This window comes from Panthera leo, chromosome A3, assembly GCF_018350215.1.
Source record: "Panthera leo isolate Ple1 chromosome A3, P.leo_Ple1_pat1.1, whole genome shotgun sequence".
In the NCBI taxonomy this organism is placed as follows: Eukaryota; Metazoa; Chordata; class Mammalia; order Carnivora; family Felidae; genus Panthera; species Panthera leo.
The window spans coordinates 90,504,374-90,527,582 of NC_056681.1; the positions used below are offsets into that span (position 1 = coordinate 90,504,374).

The 23,209-nt window shown below is 46.4% G+C and overlaps 2 protein-coding genes across 8 annotated transcripts in view; one reads left to right on the forward strand and one right to left on the reverse strand.

The window, feature by feature from the left end:
- Positions 1–373: 373 nt before the first annotated feature.
- DOK1 (docking protein 1) lies at positions 374–3,571 on the forward strand. 3 transcript variants are annotated; one of them, XM_042932796.1, is made up of 5 exons: positions 552–672; positions 1,034–1,333; positions 1,484–1,577; positions 1,791–1,975; positions 2,214–3,571. In XM_042932796.1, exons 1-5 carry the CDS (start codon positions 613–615, stop codon positions 3,048–3,050), a joined length of 1,476 nt encoding a protein of 491 aa, XP_042788730.1. In that variant the 5' UTR covers positions 552–612; the 3' UTR covers positions 3,051–3,571. The 3 variants fall into 3 exon arrangements, with proteins under 3 accessions (XP_042788732.1, XP_042788730.1, XP_042788731.1); XM_042932798.1 differs by lacking the exon at positions 1,791–1,975 and having other exon boundaries at positions 374–672; positions 2,214–2,322; XM_042932797.1 differs by lacking the exons at positions 552–672; positions 1,791–1,975 and having other exon boundaries at positions 1,251–1,577.
- An 868-nt stretch (positions 3,572–4,439) lies between these two features.
- Positions 4,440–23,209, reverse strand: part of LOC122216240 (meiosis 1 associated protein) — a 70,241-nt gene continuing 51,471 nt past the window's right edge. For 2 of the 5 annotated variants that reach the window (XM_042932804.1, XM_042932802.1), the window contains 6 exons: positions 22,948–23,110; positions 21,825–21,966; positions 7,156–7,362; positions 5,892–6,032; positions 5,413–5,424; positions 4,440–4,906 (listed from right to left, as the gene is read on the reverse strand). In XM_042932804.1, the coding sequence (XP_042788738.1) occupies positions 4,724–4,906; positions 5,413–5,424; positions 5,892–6,032; positions 7,156–7,362; positions 21,825–21,966; positions 22,948–23,110 (848 nt within the window). In that variant the 3' untranslated portion in view covers positions 4,440–4,723. Of the gene's footprint in view, positions 4,907–5,412; positions 5,425–5,891; positions 6,033–6,563; positions 6,707–7,155; positions 7,363–21,824; positions 21,967–22,947; positions 23,111–23,209 lie in introns of those variants that run through there. The other 3 variants (XM_042932805.1, XM_042932803.1, XM_042932806.1) reach the window with 2 other exon arrangements.

The window sequence follows — 23,209 nt, forward strand, 5'->3', positions numbered from 1 at the left end:
AGCTGCGGTCAGTGAGCTAGACACGCAAAAGGCCATGGGGCCGCGGACCGGCCCGAACGGCGGCCCCTGGGGCGGCGGGAGTCCGCGGCTCAGCTCCCGGCTCCGGGAAGCCTTCCAGTCCCCAGCCCCCATCCTTCCCCCAAGTCCCGGGCTCCGCGGAGTGTAAACAGCCCGACTCCAGCCGGGCTGGGGGCGGGTCCGGTCAGGGGAACCGAGGCTATGAAAGCCCACATAGTTCCTCCGGTGCCCCAGAATGCCCACTGGCGTTTTCGGAGTGACGTCACGGCCTTCACTCTGACGTCACGTTGAGCATACGACGTCGTACACAACCCCTAAGCCCAGGCGCGCCAGAGCCCTCTGGTCGAAACCGCGAGCTTTCTTTTGGTGAAGCCACTTGTGCGCGTCCCAGGACTGTAGGCAGGGGCCTAAGAGTGGTGCACCGCCAACTTATCTGGGGACCCCCTCCCCTTTCTTCCTGCTCCTCTCCTGGCTCCCCCTGAGCGGTCCGCGAAGGCCGGGGGAGGGGCGGGAACGCCTCCGGAGGCCCGGCCCCGCCCCCGCCCCGCCCCTAGCCCGCAAGGCCAGGAAGCGCGGAAGGAACCGCCGGGGGCCATGGACGGGGCTGTGATGGAAGGGCCGCTCTTTTTGCAAAGTCAGCGTTTCGGTACCAAGGTAGTCGGGGCAGGGGTTGCCGAGCCCCATCATACCTAGGGGTGGGCTGGAGACCCCAGAGAGAGAGAGAGAGAGGGAGGGGGCGGCAGCGGGTTGGATGGAGCGCCGGCCGGGAGTAGTAGAGCCCTATGACGTTCCCGCGAAGTTGATTTCACACTGCGGAGAAGCGGCGGCCGGCCTCGGGGTACGCCCTTTCTGGTCCTAGGGAGACCGAGGGGCATCCTTCTCGGGAAACTTCGCCGTTCGTAGGGAAGATTTGGACCCGAAATCGGCCCGCGCCGGTTCTCTCCTTTCCCGTCGGGGCGCAGACAGCCGGTGCTCGCCCGCTCCCTCCCCAGCGTCTCTCGCTCTCTCTCCGCAGAGATGGAGGAAGACCTGGGCCGTGCTCTATCCTGCCAGTCCCCACGGCGTAGCGCGGCTCGAGTTCTTTGACCACAAGGGGTCGGGCGCTGGAGGGGGCCGAGGGGGCTCGCGCCGCCTGGACTGCAAGGTTATCCGTCTGGCAGAGTGTGTGAGCGTGGCCCCCGTGGCTGTGGAGAGCCCCCCTGAGCCCGGCGCTTCAGCTTTCCGCCTGGACACTGCGCAGCGCTCCCACCTGCTGGCGGCCGACGCGCCGTCCAGCGCCGCCTGGGTGCAAACGCTGTGCCGAAACGCCTTTCCGGTGAGGGGGCCGGGGCGAAATGCACCGGGGCCAAGAAGCGACGCGGGGTGGGGGCAGTTACAGCAGTAAAGGGCCTGAGCTGGCTCAGACCCTGGGAACAGCGTGGAGGGAATTGCGGGGTCCTCGATACTGTTCTTCTCTTTACTCCAGAAAGGCAGTTGGGCTCTGGCGCCTGCTGAGAACCCACCCAAGCTTTCTGCCTTGGAGATGCTGGAGAACTCGCTGTATAGCCCCACCTGGGAAGGTAGACGGCTGAGAGGCCCTGGCAGGGATGGGGAGGGGGGGAAGGAAGGGTGTCCTTGGGAAGGGAGTGATTAAATGGTCAAGGGCCCATGGGGAAGTAGGAAGCTCCTGAAACTGGTTTCCAAGTGAGTGCTTAGGCAACCTGTTCCTGCTTCCCCAGCCCCCTCACTCACCTGTGCGGCCAGGTGCCAGTCTAATTGTGTATTCCTTCCAGGATCCCAGTTCTGGGTAACCGTACAGAGGACTGAAGCCGCTGAGCGCTGTGGCCTGCATGGCTCCTATGTGCTGAGGGTGGAGGCTGAGAAGCTGACTCTCCTGACCATAGGGGCCCAGGGTCAGATACTGGAGCCACTCCTTTCCTGGCCTTATACTCTGTTGCGCCGCTATGGCCGGGACAAGGTGCGGGGTCTGTTGGGACACAATGACTTCCTAGGTGGGGCTAGCTGTGGGGTTGGTGGTGTGGGGCAGGACAGGAAGGTGGGAAGCCCTGTCCTCAGGATAAACCTTCCTTGCCTAGCCCATGACCCTCCCTCCCTCCCCAGGTAGTCTTTTCTTTGTGGATCCCCTAACTAGGTTGGGCCCTGTGACTCATCCCTCATGGCTCCTGGTAATGTGTTTCCCTCTACACTTTCTTCAGGTCATGTTCTCTTTTGAGGCTGGCCGCCGCTGCCCTTCAGGCCCTGGAACCTTCACCTTCCAGACAGCACAGGGGAATGATATCTTTCAGGCGGTTGAAACTGCTATTCACCGGCAGAAGGTCCAGGGAAAGGACGGTCAAGGGCAGGACAGTCTCAGAGCCGATTCCCATGAAGGAGAAGTGGCAGAAGGGAAGTTGGTGTCCCTCCCTGGCCCTCAGGAACTCCCGGGCACTCCTCCGGCCCTGTATGCTGAACCCTTAGACTCACTGCGCATTCCTTCAGGCCCTTCCCAGGATTCCCTATACTCAGACCCCCTGGACAGCACCCCTGCTCGGGCAGGGGAGGCGGCACAGTTAAAGAAACCTCTTTACTGGGACTTGTACCAGCATGTGCAGCAGCAGTTGCTGAAGGCCAAGCTGACGGACCCCAAAGAGGACCCCATCTATGATGAACCTGAGGGCCTGGCCCCAGCTGCTCTCCGGGGCCTTTATGATTTGCCTCAGGAGCCCAAGGATGCATGGTGGTGCCAGGCTCGAGTGAAGGAGGAGGGCTACGAGCTCCCCTATAACCCTGCCACTGATGACTATGAAGTGCCACCGCCTCCTCGGAGCACAAAGCCCCTCCTGGCTCCCAAGCCCCGGGGCCGGCCCTTCCCTGAGCCTGGAGTTGCAGCTGGTGGTGGTGGCGGTGGCGGTGGTGGTGGCAGAGGCCACAGTTCAGACACTGTCCTGTACAGCCAGGTCCAAAAGAGCGGTGGTGCCCCGGGGAGCTGGGACTGTGGGCTGTCCAGGGCAGGGGCTGAAGGGACCAAGGCCAAGGCAGAGAGCTCCACATGAGAGGGCGAAGCTGGGAACACTGTGGGAGGACCACGGGAAGGTGGCACTGGGGATCAAAGATACTTGTTAGGAGCTGCAGGAACCAGAGGGCCGGAAGGTCCTGTGTGAGCCAGCCCAGGGCACTAGGGGGACCAGGGGAGTCAAGGGGAGGACGATCAATCTCAAGAAGTCCTGAAAGTGGGACAGGTGGCAGGGGTGAGGGATAGGACTTGGGAGAGACCGGCACCCCTAAGTCATCCTCCCCAAAGGAATGGACAGCGCTGGACCAGGTCTATGAAGAGGGGTGCTTGCTCTGAGTTGGTGCAGTCAAAGGGGCCTGCATGGAGGCTACAGGGAGCTGCTGAACTGTGCCTGGATCCTGACCCCTGCATTGTTCTTTGCCAGAGACATAGATTTTAAAAAGTTTATTCTCATTAAAGTCAGTTTGGGTTTAAGAGGTCTATGTGTGTGAATAGTCACAGAGATGCCATGGTGGCAGGGGTGCTGGGTGGGTGTGGAGGGGGTCAGGAGAATCCACAGAAGGAGGGTGGGGTCGCAGGTGAGTGGAGCAGTGTGGTGGTTGAGAGCCTGGGTGGTCCAGTTGGGCCCACGTGGGCTTGAGCCTGTCTCTGTGATACTGAGCAAGTCATATAACATCTATAACCCTCAGTTTTCCTCAGTGACCCCCTGTAAAATGGGAAAACCCAATAACAGACTCTACTTCACAGGGTTGTTTGTGTGAAAGGAGTTAAATTTCTCAAGTACTTACTGCAACCTGAATCGCAGATTAAGCATTTTATAAATGGTAGTTATTCTGTAGGTGGAAAGGGCCAACAGAAAGGTGGACAGGAGTACCCGGGTGCCTCAGTCAGTTAGGCGTCCGACTCTTGGTTTCAGCTCAGGTCATGATCTCACATTCATGAGATCAAATCCTGCACCGGGCTCTGTGCTGACAGCGCTGACCCTGCTTGGGATTCTCTCTTTTTCTCTCTCTCAAGATAAAAAAGAAAAAAAAAGAAAAGAGAAAAGAAAAAGAAAAGAAAAAAAAAGAAAAAAGAAAAGTGGACAGGTTTGGGGAGAGAGAAATAGGAAGGAAACAGGCCTTTTCCACACTGTTTTCCCCTTATCTTCTCAGCTATAGGACACCTCCTGCCCCCCCACCCCCTACTCTGCCTGTAGGTATCAGTACCAACCGCTTTTCTGTCTGAGGGCTGAAGGAAACCGCAGTGTGGTGGGTGTAGCGGGAAGAATGCAGCCTTTGGAATGAGGCTTCGATTTCAATCCTACTTCTTTTCATGAGCTCTAAAAACCTTGTACTTGTCTCCTGATGTCCAGTTTCCTGAAGGTGACCTGACCTTGTCTACCTGTTTACCAGGAACTACAAGGAAAAATTTGGGCTGGGAATGCTCCTAACAATGGTAGAGACTTACTGGGTATTTAATCTGATACTGTGCTAACAGTATCAAATAATCCAAAAGAAAATGAGTTCCTGCTTGGAGAAGGAAAAAGTTCAGGTGTGTCTCTTCCAGGACTGAGCAGTGGGGCGGCAGCAGTTCTGAAGACTGAGGAGGGGAAGGCTCTGTTTCCCAGTCGCCTGGAGCTCACAGAGGCTCAGGTGGAGCGAAGGCCATTCACTGTATGAGCCTTAGTGTGGATGTGGTTGAACAGGGCCACCAGGCTCTGGTGCTGGTGACTTAGGGCCCAGAGGGATACTCCTCCCCTTTCTGCTCCTCCACTTCTTCCTCCTTGGAAGGCCAGAAGAAGACTTCTGAGGAAGGCTTGCTGGCTGCTGGCATCTTGGGGGCTCTGCCAGGGGTTGGAGTCATAGGCAGGGGGGCCACTGTGGCTCGAACTCGGTTTGTCTGCAACTGCCCAGCCTACAAAGAAAGCAGAGAGTTCTCTGAGGCCCAGACATGGCTGCTGATCTCCTGTCCTGTTCCTTGTTGGGCCTCCTGTCCTAACTCCTTCACGTGTCCCATCCCTTAAGTGACAGCCTCAAAGTCGAGGGCAGTGGAGTCCCCTGGGCTTGTCTCCACAGTGCCGGTCTCCTGGCTGAGTGTTCCTTCTCTGTTAGCTTGTCCATCAGCTAACTTGTGGTGGGCTCAGCTCCCATCTTTAGATTGACTGTAGTTTGGAAAGATCTTTCTTTTGTAACTTCAGCTAAGGCAAAGCAGGAGTTCCTAAAGGTTCTGTTACTAAGAAATTAGGAAAAGATTAAGAATTTATATTCTATACAAACACTGTAGAATATAAATTTCATAAAAAATAACTCTACCCTCAATTACTCTTCTCTCTTTAACCCTTGTTGAGAAAGCCTGGACTCCAATGTACTAAGCTTGGTCAGCCTCCTTTTCCTCATCTGTACAGTGAACATAACACTTACCTTGCAGGGATGCTGTAGGGATTAAATGAGAAAGATATTTGTGAGAGCACTGGTCACAAAACCTGGCAAATGGCTGGTGTTCAGTACGTGCTAATTTCCTTTCCTTTGGATATTTCTTTTTCCACCTTCCATTCAGCCTTTTCTTTAAACAGAACCTGTGCTCTCAGTACTGCCAATTTGCTTAGTGGGACAATGGTCTGCTACATGACTAATGGATTATCACAAGTGCACAGTGAAGATGCCTAAACATCACCATATGTAAGTGCCCAGGCAGAAAACCCTCCCTACCGGACAGGGGTTGTAATTTCCTTGGTCTAGGGCAAAGGGCTGTTCTTTTTCTCCTTCCCTGGTTGGCCTGGTTCTCCCCTCCACCAGGGGAGGGGGCTGATCCCTGGGATGGGGGGAGCCAGGGACAGGGGAGGAGGTCTCTCTTTGATTCTGGGCATAAAGAAGAGGAGGGAATAGGGAGGGAGCTGTACCTTTCTCAGGGCCCGGCTTTCCAAGCTTGGCTGGATCCGGCCCTGAAGCTTGGTCAAGGTGTTGCTCAGGTGTGAGTACAGGTGGCTCCAAGCCTGTAAGGGGTTGTAGGTGGGCTCTAGCTCCAGGCTGTCCAGCACCCTCTGTGGAAGAGAGAAGAGAAGACTCACCCAGGGAGCTTGAGGTCACAGAACACAGTAAGAGACCTTGGACTGTGAGAGACTGGAGGATGTGTGAAGACCCGGGGCTTGGCTCAAGACTGAAATAGATGAGGGTCTCCGCTGGGTGTTCCGGCCCCCAGGTCTGAGTGTCTGTGATGTAAGTGTCAGGCAAGAGTGCAACAAGTAGGTATAGCCGTGAGTGGCTAGGGACACCAAATACTCTGGCTCTGAGAAGCATGTCATGGGATTCTGAGAGGGGCTGAAGTGCTGGAAGGGTCACAAGGGATCCAGTGTGTGGGCTGTGAGAGAGGGTGTGACTGAGGCCTGGGGCTGCTCACAGTCTGCAGGGGCAGTACATGGAGTTCTTCGCCTGCTAGGTGAGCAGAGCCGGAGCCGGAGGGCACACAAGCACAGCATTCCTGAGCAGTCAGGTTTTCCGGCCACAACATCCTGTGCCAGGAACCACTGGCTCTGAAGTGAGACACTGAGCGAGCCACAGCCACTCGTGCCCACCTCTTTTTGCATCCCGGTGGCCGCCAAGGCAAGAACACAATCCCAAGCTCTGTCCTCTCTGCACGTAAGCCAGTGATCCAGCAGCGATGTGGCTCCAGTTCTCCCTGCCCAGAGCCTTTCCTCCTGCCCTCAGCCAGAGGAGGCTGGCAGAGGAAATCCAGAATCCAGATCCAAGGAAGACAGGAGAAGGGGGGAGAAGGGGGGGAAAGGGGAAGATGGGGGAGGGGAGGAGGGGGAAAATGGTGGCAGTGCAGTTCTCTCCATTGCATGGGAGTCTCATTTTGAAGCCCTTCCTATCCTGAATGCCTGCATTGACTGCCTTTTTCTCTATTCCTCAACAAACAGATACACACGCACAAAGCAGAGAAAGACACCACCACACAGACACACATCACATTATTTCCTTCCACCTGGCCTCAGTTCCTACCTTCGCTTTCTTCTCTCACCCTCCACCACCTTCTTGGAACAACCACTCCTCCCTCTGCTCCCCAGTCCTTTCTCCCACAGGCTAATTCCTCTCCCGTATCCTTTTTTCCTGCTCCCAACTCTTCTCTCCCTTCTGTCTGCCCCATGAGATCTGAGCTTCACTTGCCTCCACAGTCTTAAGGCTGACGTCAGTTGGGTCCTCAGGCAGCGGGGGGAAGGGGCTGGGCAGCAACAGTTCCCTAGTGGCCACTGCCTTCACCAGCAGAGTGGGGGAGCGTGATGGCACAATCACATAGAAAGTGCTGGCAGGCGTCCTCAGGCTGTGTCCTCCACTCAGGGGCTCCCCTTTGGCCAACAGCAGCCATTGTCTTTTCTGAAAAAAGAACATATATAAATGCTGGTTCACCTTCAGTCTTTGGCATGTTTTGAAGATCTATCTCAATCAAGGCTTCCCCAAGTTTCTCTGGGGGTGTCAGGGAGGACTGAACCATTTTTCTTTGGTCCTGGGAGACAGGGACTTCCTACCTGAGTTGCCCCAAGGGAGTGCTCTTCCTCCCTGGTTGGAGATGTATACAAAATGGTTCACAATGCAGAGACAAGAGAGGCCCTTTCTTGTTATTTTTTAAATGTTTACTTATTTTGAGACAGAGAGAGAGAGAGAGAGAGAGAGAGAGAGAGAGAGGAAGCAGGGGGAGGGGCAGAGCAAGAGGGAGAGAGAGTCCCAAGCAGGCTCTGTGCCAACACTGGGCTCAAACCCATAAACCCACAAACTGTGAGATCATGAACTGAAATCAAGAGTTAGGTGCTAAACCAACTGAGCCACCCAGGCGCCCCAAGAGATGCCCTTTAACCTGAAGTAGGTGTTCACCCTGGAGATGGCTAATGTATTACTCAATGGTAAATGTAGAATTTTAAGAATTACAATTCTTTTTTTAGGGGCGCCTGGGTGGCTTAGTTGGTTGAGTGTCCGACTTTGGGTCAGGTCATGATCTCATGGTTCGTGAGTTCGAGCTCTGCATCAGGCTCTGTGTTGACAGCTTGGAGCCTGCTTTGGATTCTGTGTCTCCCTCTCTCTCTGCCCCTCCCCTGCTAGTGCTCTGTCTTCCTGACTCTCAAAAATAAAATAAACATTAAAAAAAACTTTTTAAAAAAATATTTCTGAGAGGGAGAGGGAGAAAGAGAGAGAGCGAGAGAGAGAATGACCAGTGGAGGGGCAGAGAGAGGGGGACAGAGGATCCAAAGCGGGACTCTGCACTGACAGCAGCCAGCCCAATGCAGGGCTCAAACCCATGAACCCACGAGAGCATAACCTGAGCTGAAGTTGGATACTCAACCAACGGAGCCACTTGGGCGCGCCAAGAATTACAATTCTTAAAAACAGTCTTGAAATACAGACTTGTGTGGGCTGTTGTGAAAATTCAGGTCTTGTTTAGAGGGTGACAAAATGTGCTTCTGTTGCATGACTGAGATCAGAGTGGGCTGGTTAGGGAATATCTGTAGAATACCCAGAAAGGGCTTAAGAAGGTGATCAAAGTGACCTGCCAAAGCAAGAGGAGGAGGAGACAGCAGGGAGAGAAAAGCTTAGGTACAAAGAGGCCAGTGGGCGCAGGATCCTTGAGATCAACACAGCTAGTCACAGGACAAAAAGAAGGGTCAGAATTCCAGGGGCAGTGACTCTGAGTGAAAGGTTCTGCAGAACAGAGGGGGTGACACTTTGCTGTGTGCCATGGGTCAGGAGAAGAGACACACAGACCTATTAGCAGATTTTCTAGGTGTGCCCTTTTAAATCAGGCATGGGAATAAGGCAATTTTCTTTGGTAGTTTTTCAAGGAAAACCACAAAACTCTTAAGAAATGTGGAGTCAGACTGTTACGATCATCTGCAAATTGTGCCCTCTTGCTTGAGGTGATCAGCACTTCCACCTGGCACAAACGTAACAGCCTCTCTGCTACAGAAGATGAAAGCAAGTACATTAGCTCCACCCACTCTAACTGATGCAAAAAGTTGGAAGAATATGAGAGGAAAGGCAAACAGCGGGCAAAGATTTTAAGGGGATTGAGGAGTATCAGTGTCTTGTGGAAGACAAGTGGAAAGTGACACAGTGAAGCACAAAAAACCCTGCTGTAGCATTAGAGTTACACCCTAGGGGGAATGTGCTGGGGTGGAGGTGGTGCAGAAGTTTCCAGACACTTAAAAGCAGTGTCATCATTTTGTGCACCACAGAACTGTGAGGAGATCTGGTAGGCTGGGAAGGTGGTAGGTACCTTTAGAAGTTTATGCTTTCTTAACATTTTGCTCATATCTGGGGTGTCTGGGTGGCTCAGTCAGTTAAGCATCCAACTTCAGCTCAGGTCATGATCTCAACGGTTTGTGAGTTTGAGCCTCAAGTTGGGCTCTGTGCCGACACTCAGAGCCTGGAATCCTCTTCAGATTCTGTGTCTCCCTCTCCCTCTGCCCCTATTATTTTAATCTATTTTTTATGCTGGTTCATGCATTTGTTTGTGAACTAGTTTGTTTATTTATTAAGAATGCGTTGGGTGGCTGTTATGTCCGAAGCACTAGGCATGAATATGTAGAAATTCATTAGACATGTTTCTTGCCCTTTGAGAGTTTATATATAGTAAAGGGAAGGTTTGTAAATTAACGTTTGCCCAATACTTAGGATGACCACCTGTTCTGGTTTGCCCATTTAGCAATGAAAGCCCTACATCTCAGAAAACCCCCCAATGCTGGGCAAACTGGTGTGGTTGGTCACCCTTCCACGATTCCACAGACAACAGAGTATCTTTCCACTGTGGCAAGTCACTGGGGGCTAAAACTATGGCATTGTAACATTTCTTGAACTTTTTTTTTTTTTTTAAGGCAATGTGACATTTCTTACACCTCAGTGTTATGGGACAAATTCATGACTTTGGGATTACTGGGAAACTCTGAGGGGCACCTGTGTGGCTCAGTTGGTTGAGCATCCAACTTTGGCTCAGGTCATGATCTCATGGCTCTTGAGTTCGAGTCCCACATCGGGCTCTGTGCTGACAGCTCAGAACCTGGAGCCTGCTTCGGATTCTGTCTCTCTCTCTCTCTCCCTGTCCCTCCCCTGCTCACACTTTGTCTTTCAAAAATAAATAAACATTAAGAAATTAAACAAAAAAGGAACTTAAAAAATTTTTTTAAATGTTTTTATTTATTTTTGACAGAGAGAGAGAGACAAAGCATGAGCGGGGGAGGGACAGAGAGAGAGGGAGACACAGAATCTGAAGCAGGCTCCAGGCTCTGAGCTGTCAGCACAGAGCCCAACATGGGGCTCGAACTCACAGACCGCAAGATCATTACCTGAGCCAAAGTCAGATGCTCAACCGACTGAGCCACCCAGGCACCCCCAAAAAAGGAACTTTGAATGTTGCACACAAAAATTATGATCCTTAAAATTTGAGCCTATTGATTTTGAGACAACAGCTAAGATTCTATTATAGAACTGGTATACAGAATTGACTGAGGTCTCTCAAAAGTAACTCCTTTTTTAAAAAGTTATTTATTTTTGAGAGATAGAGCAAAAGCATGAGAGTGTCAGAGAGAGAGGGAGACAGAGAATCCCAACCAGGCTCCACGCTGTCAGTGCAGAGCCTCACATGGGGCTCAAACTCATGAACGATGAGATTATGATCTGAGCTGAAATCAAGAGTAGGACCCTTAACCAACTGAGCCGCCCAAGTGCCCCTCAAAAGTAACTCCTGATGTGTGGGCTTTCTGAGGACTAGGAAGAGATTGAGTTGAAAGGATTTTGCAGACTGCTTTAAAATTTCTGGGCTGATTTAAAGAGAGGTTAGAGTAAGGCTCTGGAAGGAAGAGAAGCAAATGCACTTACTAGAGTTTGATAAAGATATTACTTCATCTGTAATTCTCAGGAGCATTTGGGGGTAAAGTGAGAGATAGGAAAGTTGAACTTTAAGATCCTTATTTTGGACTCTGAATTTCTAACCTTTTCCTGGACAGTAGTTAATGGCAGTAGAGATCTAAAGTCTAGGACCCAAGCTTGAACATGTTACCCAGGTAATGGGTTGACTTGTAGGTACAGGCAGTTGTACCTGTGATGGAAATGGTTAACTGCCATGGCAGGTAGGCAAAGTTGAGAAAAGACAAGAGCATGTCCCAGAAGAGTAGTTTTTGGGGTCCTCAAATTGAACAATGCTTAATGACTACAGATGACAATAGGCTTTTTCTAATTCTATTTTTTTAAGATTTTATTTTTAAGTAATCTCTATACCCAACATGGGGCTCAAATTTACAACCCCAAGATCAAGAATCTCATGCTCTACCGACTGAGCCAGCCCAGTGCCCCTTTGCAAATTTCCAAAGAAAGGAGAATGAGTTAGATGGTGAATTTATCAGAAGACAGGTAAAAATGTATCTGCATTTATGATACGTTTGCTACAGAAGGTGCTAGGGAGCTTAGATTTTAGGAGGTGGGGACTGATTCTGTTTAGAACAGGTATGGACAGGGGCAGAGTGGAAGGGCATGCCATGCTCCAAGCTCATTATTCCCCACCTCTGCCCTAACTTCTAATTTCTAAGGCTGTGAAGGAAGGCATAGCCACTGCTGGTTGACTGGCCACTACTCCCTCATCCCACTCCCTTCTCCCTACACATTTTTCAGTCTTTCAGTGATTGGTCTGGGGTGACATGTGACCTTGATTTAAATAATGAGACAAGCAGAAGTTGCTGTGTGGGCCTTCTGGGAAAGCTTTCTAATATGTTGGCAGGCTTTTGCCTCTTTACCCTATTCCTTCTTTCTCCCTGGAATAGGATTGGTCTTAAGGTGTAATAGCCACATGAGGAATAGGCATAAGGATGAAGTACATTTGCCACAGATGCTGCAGTGGAAAAATGCAAAGATCCTGGTCCATGATGGTATCATTGATTAACTGTATTGGTCTCAGAATTGTCTGTCTCCATTACTTCTTGTTATATTAGAAAAATAAACTCTTAATTACTCAAGTTAGAGTTGGATTCGATTTCTGTTAGCTGCAGCCAAAGGGATCCTTTACAGATAGCAAAGGAAAGGAAGAGGATGTGGCTAACAAGGAGACAGAAGTAGAAGGGACAAGTTTAATGACACGGTTGTAGGCCTTGCCAGAAGGGCAGATGGGAATTTATTATAGCAGGTAAAAGCTTTAATTCTGCTAAACTAGCATTTCCTTGGTCTGCCATCAATATGATGTCCTGGGACCAAATTAAGCAATTAAAGTTTTTGGGAAGTCCAATGTTATACATGGATTTTTGACTGCAAGGGAACTGGGCACCCCTAACCCCCTGCATTGTTCAAGGATCAACTGTATATACCACATGGGATTTATTCCAGGAATGCAAGGTTGGTTTAATACCTAAAAATCAAACAATGTAATACACCATGTTTCTAGAATAAAGGATAAAAACTACACAATCATCTCAAAAGATGCAGAAAAAGCATTTGATAAAATCCAAAACCCTTTCAGGAACAGATTAGAAACAGAGTAGAACTTAACCTGGCAAACGGCTCTACAAAAATCCCACAACTAACATCATAAGTAGTGATGAAAGACTGGATGCTTTGTCCCTAAGGTCAGGAACAAGACAAAGGTATCTGCTCTTGCCACTTCTATTCAACATTGTATTGGAGATGTATTGAAGACCAGAGGGCCATTTCCCACATTTTCCAGACTATTAGGGCTCTGGGATTCTGAGTATAAACCAGGGAGAAGCTCATAAAGACACTGGGTGTGTCAACATTCTAGTTCTTAGGGATTAGTATTTTCTAAATTTGGTTTAGAAAAATACAATAATATGACATTTCTTACATCAGAATGCTAAGGTACAACTTCATCCCCCTTATCACTGCTGTGAAGGTCAAGATAGATGTGACAACAGGTACATGGGTGGGTAGGGGACAAAAAAGATGAGTGAGGGCAGGCTGTGGTGGGAGGCAGGAATAGCTTCCTAGTGAAGGTATTTAAGCAGAATCTGGAAAAAATGGGTAGATATTTGTCAGGTGGATAGAGGCAAAAAGAGAGAGCAGCATGAAAAAGGGTATGGGAAGTGTGGAACAGTTTAGCATATTTGGGGGAACACTTAGTAATTTATTAGTGTGGCTGGAGTAAAGGATGGAAGGGGCATGGTGAAATATGAAGCAAAAAAAAAAAAAAAATTAGACAAGGCTGGGTCATGAGAAGCCCACTGATCCCATGCTAGCCGCTGTCTGTTCTATCATCTGTTTCTCCTGTCTGTGTCCCCTCTCTAACTTCATTCTGATTTTTTTTTTAAATGGTTGCTGACCTGCTATCACCCCACTCTCAGCTTGGATTCTTGTTCTTGACTCTTTGCCTAATGTAACCAAGGACTTTCCATATCCCCACCCATTTACAGCCCAACCAGGTCATTGCCTGTGTACTTAGACTCCTGCTAGACACATCCTGGCTTGAATTCTGTCACTTCTGTGGCCAATTAGGGCAGACATGGCCTGTAAAGCTCTGGAATGTGTCTCCAGAGACTCTGACATTTTAAGTAGGAAACTGAAAGACCTAGGTGGTATTTTCATTTCTTTTTCTAGTTCATACAGACATGACTTTGTAAGAGAAATGAGGATGTGGAAAGTGAGTCATTAGCTACATAACTGGGACTACATAGTAGGATTTGGTAACTGAAATTATGTTTTCCTGGGGATGGATAGATTCATCTCATAAATATTTGGAAAAAATTAATATATATATATATATATATATATATATATATATATATATATATATTCCCTACCATATTCCACAAAGCAGTTATGCCAGTTTAGAAACATGCAACAGTACAAAAAGATAAATAAGGGATTGGGCAAAGGAAAAATAAGGGTAGGGCAATTACAGAGCCAAGATTAGGTAAGCTCAGAGAAATGCAAACCACCCACTTTTGCTAGAAGGGAGGCCCACAGCTTTTCCTGATAAAAGTGTTCGAGAAGCTATCTTAAGGATCCTTATTGAATGAGTGTATTTGACAGAACTCCTGCAGTTAATATGATAATGAATTTCATATGGCTATAGAGTGGTTGAGAGTTTGGGTCCTGGAGTCAACCTTTCTGGATTTCATCCTGGCTCTACCATTTACTAGTTGTGTAATCTTGGAAAACTACTTTAACCTCTATGGGCCTCAATTTCTTCATTTGTAAAATACAGATTATAATTCCTCAAAGGATGATTATGGAGATTATATAAATTAGTATTTGTGAAGTGTTTAGAACGGTTTCAGGCACACAGTAAGTACCAAGAAGTGTTAAATTTTTTAAGTTAAACATCTACTAAGTAGTAGATCATGTTTATTACATTTTGCTAAATTAAAAATAATTTAATAATTCTTAGATATAGATCTATAAAAGTTCCCAAGAATGAAGTACAAACACATTGCTCTCTTGTGGTGTGGACTGATCTAAGAGTGAAATTTATGGGAATTGATGCATGGCACATATCTTTCAGGAAGGGCTGGGGAATGGGTTTATCAAGAGCCTTGCTTATCTGATGAAGTGCCATTTTTTTGAGGAAAAGGAAGTAAAATACTCAAATAAAATAATCTATGAGGAGGACAGAAGGACAGAACAGTCAATTCTCCAGTAAGAAAATCAGGGGATGGAATAACACTTAAGGCTGCAGTTGACTAAGGTTTAGAGTGTGTGTAAAGTGTAATTAGAAAAGTTATACAACATTTATGATGCTGATAAGGACTGGTGGGCTGGTATTAATGACTAGAATTTAATTATGGCAGTGTGGACCTGGTTCAGAAGAACCATTCTAAAAGAAGGGGCAGTGGAAGAGACAGCATTGAATGAACTGAGCTATGCTCATGCTTGTAAGGAAACCCAGGAACCTGAAAATGAGAACTTGGTGGAGCCAGCCAACTGGCTGAGAGTAAACCAGAAAATGTATTATAAGCTGTCTAGCCAAATAAGGGATGCAAAGTGGGGGAATGAATGAACATTTAACAAATATTTCCTTCTGCATCTGAGTGGAATGGAATGGCCAGAGGCAGACTGGCTCTCCTGCCTAAAACAACTAGTAAAGCTGGAATATACAGAAGCCATTTGTATGAAGGCAGCCAGGAGGTGCTGAGACAGTGAAAACGAGTGATAGCTAAGTCTCTGGAGAGGGAAGAATCCAGAGAGAGGAGGAAATGAAAACTGCTTTTACCCTGAGGGCATAAGTTGATTCTGAGTTGGAGGGACAGCTGGTAGGAGCTGAGAATCTAGGCTTTGTACTTGCTGAGGCACTTGCAAGGGAACAGAGAAACCAGCAGATCTTTAGGTGGAGACCAGGCAGGTGTGGGGTGGGTGCTCAAACCAATTTTTCACTCATTTTTTTCACATTTACCAAATACTGGGGCTTCATGGAGCAGGAGGCAAACATATCCAAGGAGAAAGCCTTTAGAAGCAAAGCATTTTATTTATTTATTTATTTATTTATTTATTTATTTATTTTAAATTTTTTTTTTAACGTTTATTTATTTTTGAGACAGAGAGAGACAGAGCATGAACGGGGGAGGGTCAGAGAGAGAGGCAGACACAGAATCGGAAGCAGGCTCCAGGCTCTGAGCCATCGGCCCAGAGCCCGACGCGGGGCTCGAACTCACGGACTGTGAGATCGTGACCTGAGCTGAAGTCGGACGCTTAACCGACTGAGCCACCCAGGCGCCCCTAGAAGCAAAGCATTTTAACATACTCAGGATACAGTGATTAGAGTTGGGATTTTCCAAGGGAGGGGGATGCATATAATATACCAGGTTTCAGTGGAAAATCCTGGAAGGCCAGGAGCAAGCCAGGGTAGACTGAGCCTTAGCAGGAAAGCAGTCAAGCCTGGACTCAGTACAGCTCCTGAGTAGAATAGGATGTTCTGTCACCACCCTATCTGCCTAGGGCAGGTCAGGATGGACCCTCTCTATAGGAATGCCAACTGGAGCCCCTGCAACTTATTTAGACACATTGAGCATCTTTCATTAAAATATTACTGGCTGTACCAAAAGACAGAACCACATGTCCAAAAACCAAAAGAAAATAAAGAGTTGAAACAAATGGATGATCCAGGCATTGGGGTCAGCATACAAGAACTCTAAAATAACTATGATTAGTATATTCAAGAAAATAGGTGAAAAAATGGAGACTATCTGCAGAGAATTAGACACTATTAAAAAAAGAGACACAAATGTAAATCATAGAACTACTAAGCAACCACCATGTGCAAATCATTTGCCAGACATATTTAAACATGCAATATTATTCAATCACCTTAAAAACTACATGAGATATATTTTGTTGTTTCTATTTAACATGTGACAGGGACAAGATTTACTAATGTGTGTCTGTCATGCACCTTCTCCCTTTTTTCGTCCTCCCCCACTCTACTTCTACTCATGAAAGGAGAAGCCTTGTGAATTCTATCCCTGGATATTTCCAATAGGAAGAAAGAGGGGTGCTTGGCTGGCTCAGTCAGTGAAGCATATGACTCTTGATTTCGGGGTTGTGAGTTCAAGCCTCACACTGGGTGTGTAGAGATTACTTAAAAATAAAATCTTTTTAAAAAATAAGAAGACAGAGACAGGACCTGAGGAGGAGGTGGAGTATGCCAGAGGGGTAAGCCAATCTACAGAATACGTATATAGCTGAGAGAGGGAGGAAGAAGGTAGAGGAACAGGGACTGGTGATGTAGACAGAGTTTTAGTTTTTTGTAAAGTGTGTGTGTGTGTGTGTGTGTGTGTGTGTGTGTGTGTGTGTGAAAGGCTTTTGGAATAACTCCTGGTTAGATATAATTGAGGAGTGGAGGATGAAAATTTGAGAAATGTCATTGTGGGTTATGAACTATTTCCTCTTTGGTGTTCTTTGAAAGCACAAATGAATTCTAAAATTACTTTTTGGCCTCTGGATAGTGCTTCTTTGTATACTGTTTATACAGAGGCTAAACCAAATGGGGCCACTAGATTTGTTAGGGTTTCAAATAAATGAATGTACTGATACTTAGAGAGGTTAAGTATATCACCTGAATTCACTCAGTTGGGAAATAATGAAGCTGTTAGGAACCTAGGGCCATCTGATTCCAAAGTCCATGCTTTTCATGGGACAATACAAACTAAATTTTACTACAATAGATTAGAAAACTGCCTTGCCTCAACTCCCCAGAAAGAGACATAACAAAGGGAGAATTTCCACTCTGAACCTAAAATTTGACTAAGGCTGAGAAATTAGTTCATAAAATGGGAAAGTGGTAGGAATGACAGGAAAAGGCAACCATGTTATCCTGGAGTTTGGGTAGTCAGACTTATATCACAAACTTTAATCCAAATCATTAGATCATGTATTTGGAAAGCTAACAGAAACATGCTTTCCCTAAAAAAAGGAAATACAGCACACAAAGGTCTTTTGAAAAATAGAGAGATCCAGAAAGGCCTCATTGCAGAAGCACCATTTGAGCTGAGTCTTTCAGGATGGGGTAGGGTTTGAGCATATGGCAAGAGGAGAAGGGACAATATGAATAAAGGTTCAAAGGTGGGGCAATTTAAAGTTTGTATAGTAATTTGGTTGGACTCTCTGGTGCACGATAGGGAATGCTCAGAGATGGACTGGAGTCTGAATACTTGGCTAAGGAATATGGACTTTAAAGTATAATCAATAGTAAGCCACAAACTATCTTTAAGCTGAAGAGTGGCAGGGTCAGTGCTACGTTGCAAGAAGATTAATCTGGTGGCAGTGTATAAAATGAACTGGCAAGGGGAACACTAAATGGATTGAGACAAGAGATTATTGCAATATTAAAGGAAAGAGGTAAACAGCCTTCAAACGAGGATAGTGATGATAAAAATGAGAGGACAAAATACATGCAGAGATGCTATAAGGATAGAATAGACAAGTTGCTGGGTATTGGCACCACTGAAAAACATGTGATAGGAGAGTGCTTCAAGAAGATTAATCTGGTCTAACATACAGAGAAAATTACAAGAGGGAGAGATTGGAGGTAGGGAAGCTAGTTAGGAGTTTACTGAAGAAGTCCTAGTGAGAACAAGCAGTGGGAACACCAAGGCAAGGACGGTTGCAACTCACCTGATGAGAAGAACATTGATTCGACTTAGTGATGAAGTGGGTGTAAAGGGTGAGAAGGCTGGAGGGGACTGAGGTTTCAAGCCTGGGTGAGCAGACAGCGGTGGCACTGCTATTAACAGAAAGACAAAAGTCAGAATGAGAAGCTAGCTGGAGGGGAAATGTTGCAGTGAGAAACAGAAGGCAAGACTTACATGGGGAACTGAGGACATCAGATTTTAAAAGAACCTATGAAAAAGGTCTAAGAAACACCAGAAAACCAAGGAGTTAGAGAAGTGCTGAGAGCTCGTAAATACAGGGTCCAGAGAGGTTCAAGCTCTAAGTAAGGTCTTGTCACATAGTAGGTCCTGGAAAAAGATTTGTTGTTGAATGAATCAGAAGAGGCGTGTGGAGAATTCTCCCCTCTATAACACACTGCCTTTCAGGATTTTTGCTGCTTGGAGATGTCATGTGAAAAGCAAGAAGAGTCATTCAAACACTGTTTTGCTTCTGTCTTTTCCAGAAAAGGAGAGTGTTCTTTAATCTGGTGGGGTGGAACAAACAGATGGTAGAGAGAACAGTAACACAAGATGGGTGAGGAGCTAGTACAAGTAACTGGTCACTTTAAGTGAATTTAAGTTGAGAAGCATGGGGTGTTAGCTGAGGGTAGAGTCAGCCTCACTGTTGCATGCTGTGTTTATCTGGCTACATCCAGAGTAGGGAATTTAGCAAGGAAGTTAAAAGCATGGCTTTGTAGTCAAGAACTAGTTTCAAATTCTGACTTGGCCACTTTGGTAGTATGTGATCACGTTTTGGTAAGAAACTTCATCTCTTTAGACTTCAGTCTTTTACATGGGTAAAAACAGGGAAAACAATCCTTATCTCAGAGAATTATTGTGAGGATTAAATGAGGTAAAGTATGCAAAGCACTTGGTTAAGTGACTAGCACTTAGTAAGTGCCCCAAAATGTGGGTATCTGTTAGTGATGGGTCAACACATACTTGTGCATTTCCATGATAGACGAGTGATAAAGAAGTCTCTTTGGCCCCTAGAATGGTACTTGGTATATAGTGCTCAAGAAATATTTGTTGAATAAATAAATAAATATTAGATGCCCAAACACTGAATTCAGAGGCAGGAAGAGTCTGATTTATATAGGTAAGCCAGGATGGGATAAAATACTCTTCCCCATTCTCATTTTTAATGGCTACATAATATTTCATTGTTTGGTTGAATTATTGTTCCCATAACCTTTCCCTTGTTTCGATTTAACCTTTCCTCTTTTTAGGACATCTAGGTTGTTTCCAATTCTTTACCATTGTAAATAACACTGAGATAAGCATGCTGGTATATATATCTTTGTTCCCTTTTCTGATTGTTTTCCTGTGCTACATACACTCTCAGCAATAGAATTAAAGTTTTGAAGTAGCTATCACTTTCCAGAAAATTTACACTCCTTCTAGCAGTATATTAAAATGCAAATGTCTGTTTGAAAGATCACACACTGTAAGAATGTAGGGAAGCCACTTGAGGGAAATTCCTCCCCAGTGATGTAGCATCATTGAGATCCTGAGGAATGGGGTGGAGTAAAATGGTCAACCGAGCTGTTGGGCTCTGATAGTCAGGACATATCTGTTGTTTCTGCTCTGCAAAGACAGGGGATGGGTGTTCTTCAGATAGGAAACAGGAACTCTGTGGGCGGATCTAAAAGGGAGTGTGGGCTTTGAAACAGGAAAAAAGAAACCTGCTTCTGATAGTGAAAGAGACACATTGCTGTGCTGGCCTGATCACCCATACGCTACTAGGTCAAACCATTGCTCTATTTCCACTCATAGTTAGGCTTGTCCTCGATTATATTTGCAGTTGTTTTATTTTGCTTTCTAAGTGTTTCATGTGTGTGCTCTTTTATTTTATTTTTTTCCATTTCAGGGATCGGGCATCCACTTAGTTATTCAAGTCAGAAACCAAGCAGTTATGTGATACCTTCCTCTTCCTCACTCCCTACATCCAATCCTTCCCTAAGTTCTGACTCTGTCCCTAAAATATTTCTTTAATTGGTTTACTTTTCCCATCTTGCTTCCAACATTCTAGACTAAGCCTAGACTACAGCAGTGCCCTCCTACCTCATTTTCTTGTTCCCATTCTCGCTTCTGCCAGTTCATTTCCAATGTTTGGCAAGTAATCTTTTTCAAAACTCAAATAATTTCTTATGATTTCTTTCTGTACTTAAAGTCCAAGGTCCTTATAATTTGGCCTACAAAACTCTGCATGATTTGACTGCTGCTCACTTCTCCAGCCCCGCCTTTTGGCTCTCTCTCCCTTGCTTTCTTTGTTTCAGTCACAGTGGTCTTTCCATTCTTGATTCTTCTCTCAGCTCTCTTCAGCCTTTGGGTCTTTGCACATGCCTTTCCCAAGCATGTTGTTCTTGCTGCCCTTCACCTGTCTAATTCCCACCCCATAAACTGCCAGGTCTCAGTTTAAATGTCACTTTCACAGAGAGGCTTTCTTGCAGCAGCCTCTTCTTTTCCTTCATAAACGTCTCACAATTAAGTATTTATACATATATACACAGTAAAAACTTGTTTTGCAAGCATAATTCATTCTGGAAACATGCTTCTAATCCAAAGCACTTGTATATCAAAGTGAACTTCAAGAACCATTGTCTTAGTTGCGATCATGTGACATTCGGCATCACATACTGCTCATACTGCAAAACATCACTTGTTTATCAAGTTAAAATTTACTAGAAATGTTTGCTCATCTTGCGGAATACCCGCAGAACAAGTTACTCGCAATCCAAGGTTTTACTGTAATTACACTTTTATATTTATGTAACTTATATAAAGCTCTTCTAAATTATTTTTTAAATGTTTATTTATTTTGAGAGAGAAAGAGAGAGAGCACGACAGGGAAGGGGCAGGGGGAAAGTGAGAGAGAGAGTCCCAAGCAGGCTCTGTGTGTCAGCGCGTATCCCCATGCAGGCCTTGATCTCATGAAGTATGAGATCATGACCTGAGCAGAAATCAATAATTGGATGCTTATTTGACTGAGCCACCTAGGTGCCCCTAACTTCTAAATTATAATTATATATATAATTCTATCTCTTTTATTATAGAGTAAGTTTCTTGAGGCCATGGATAATGCCTATCATGTTACGATTGAGTATCTAGAGTTTAGCAAAATGTCTGGCACAGCCTAGGGGTTATTCATTTAAATAAACCATAATTTCCCGACTGGTGTTAGAAAGAGAATAGTGTTAAAACATAGTTAATTAGGGGCGCATGGGTGGTTCATTCGGTTAAGCGGCCGACTTCGGCTCAGGTCATGATTTCGTGGTCCGCTGAGTTCGAGCCCCACATCGGGCTCTGTGCTGACAGCTCAGAGCCTGGAGCCTGTTTCAGATTCTGTGTCTCCCTCTCTCTGACCCTCCCTCGTTCATGCTCTGTCTCTCTCTGTCTCAAAGATAAATAAACGTTAAAAAAAAAAAAAACAACCATAGTTAATTATATGGAAAATGCCCTGTTTCCATTTAAATTAGGGATTTTTGAGTTTAGTGTCATGTAACTGAGTTCAGGAAGTATTCTCTATATCATGAAACAAAAAAGGCAAGTCCTATTTAATCCACATTTCAGAGTATTTCTAGTTTTTTCCTGTCCTCTTGAGAACTGGGACAGGTTTGGGATCAGGTCAGGATTAAGTTAGCTACTTTTCTATGGCTGGTGCTTTAACTCTCTTTTTCTTCCTCACCTGGGAACATGGATACTCACCAGCAGGCTGTGACACAAAGCATGGAAATGCTGCTGATTTGTCTCTAGCTCATCCCAGTCCAGCTGCCAACAGCTTGTGGGTCTGAGGATGAAGGGCAGTCCATATGTCAATGACTCGCAGATCCCACTGGAATTTAGAGCCCTGGCAAGAGACAATGGCAGTGAAAGTCTCCTCAGCAGTATCTAGAACCTTGACCCCAGATCAGCTTAAACTCAGCTTATGTCTAAGACTCTGTTGTGAAATCCTTTGGGTTAGGGCCTGTGAATTATTCACCTTAGCATGGCCAGCACCTAGCAAGGTATCTGGCACATAGTAGATTCTCAAAGCCTGTTAATCAATGAGTGAAGCAACCATCATGAGGGCTGTAGACTGACGGATATTACTTCTCCTGAGCTCATTCCATTCCAAGTGACTTCTCTGGGGTCACTCCCAGAATACCCCTGCTACAATAACCCTGTAACTCAACAGTATGCTAACCATCTGCATCCCAGTTCTGGCTTTCTTGTAGCAAGGTACTGACAGAGGATGCATTTAAGAAGAGAATAAATTTAAGTAAGTTCCCCAGCAGCATCTATGGTCACAAACCCATGGATAAACTTACTCAGATACTTGTGCACAGGCATTGTGATAGGAACCAGGAAGCAGAAAAAGTGGTCTTTGCCATCATTGTTAATTCTCCCTGAGAACTGGCTCCCCTGGGAGGAATTCTAGTACTTGGAGAAGTGGCAAGGCAGGGGTTGATCCTATCTACCCTTTGTTCCTTGGAGGTCAGATCTCTGTCCTGATGCCTAAACACAGTAAGGTATTCAACAAACAGTTGCTAAATGGGTAAACACTGCTGATCTTGTTTTTCTCCACGTTCAGAGACTTTCTGGATTTCCAATCCTCATCCAGCCTTTAGAATGTCCTACTGAGGCACATCTTCCACCATCTGTCCATTTGTCTCCACATACTGAGCAACCTGACCTTGCTCTTTCACTCTCATACCTGTACTTGCTGCTTTGGAACTGACTCCCACCTGTGGGACACTTGGAGATGCCCTCTATCTCTGGACTTCCTAGTTGGAACCAGTGAGAATAAATAAGCATTTGCATGGATTGGGGAAGTTCCCTTGTCCCATACTTGATCACCCGGAGCTTGTAACAAGAGGCCGATGACTGGGAGGCCATCTGGTAAAGTGTGCTGAAGTCTCCTTTGGGGTCATCCATTCTCAAGGAGCCATCAGCTGTGCCAGGGAGCAGGGACGGGCTGAGAAGTCGCTCTTGGAGATCACATTTCAGGCACACTACAATAAAAATGGCATTGGGGGAGGGATTGTTTGTCACAAGCTACCTCAGGCTATGTGATTAAGAGACAACATCTGCTACCCATTCCACATCCACCA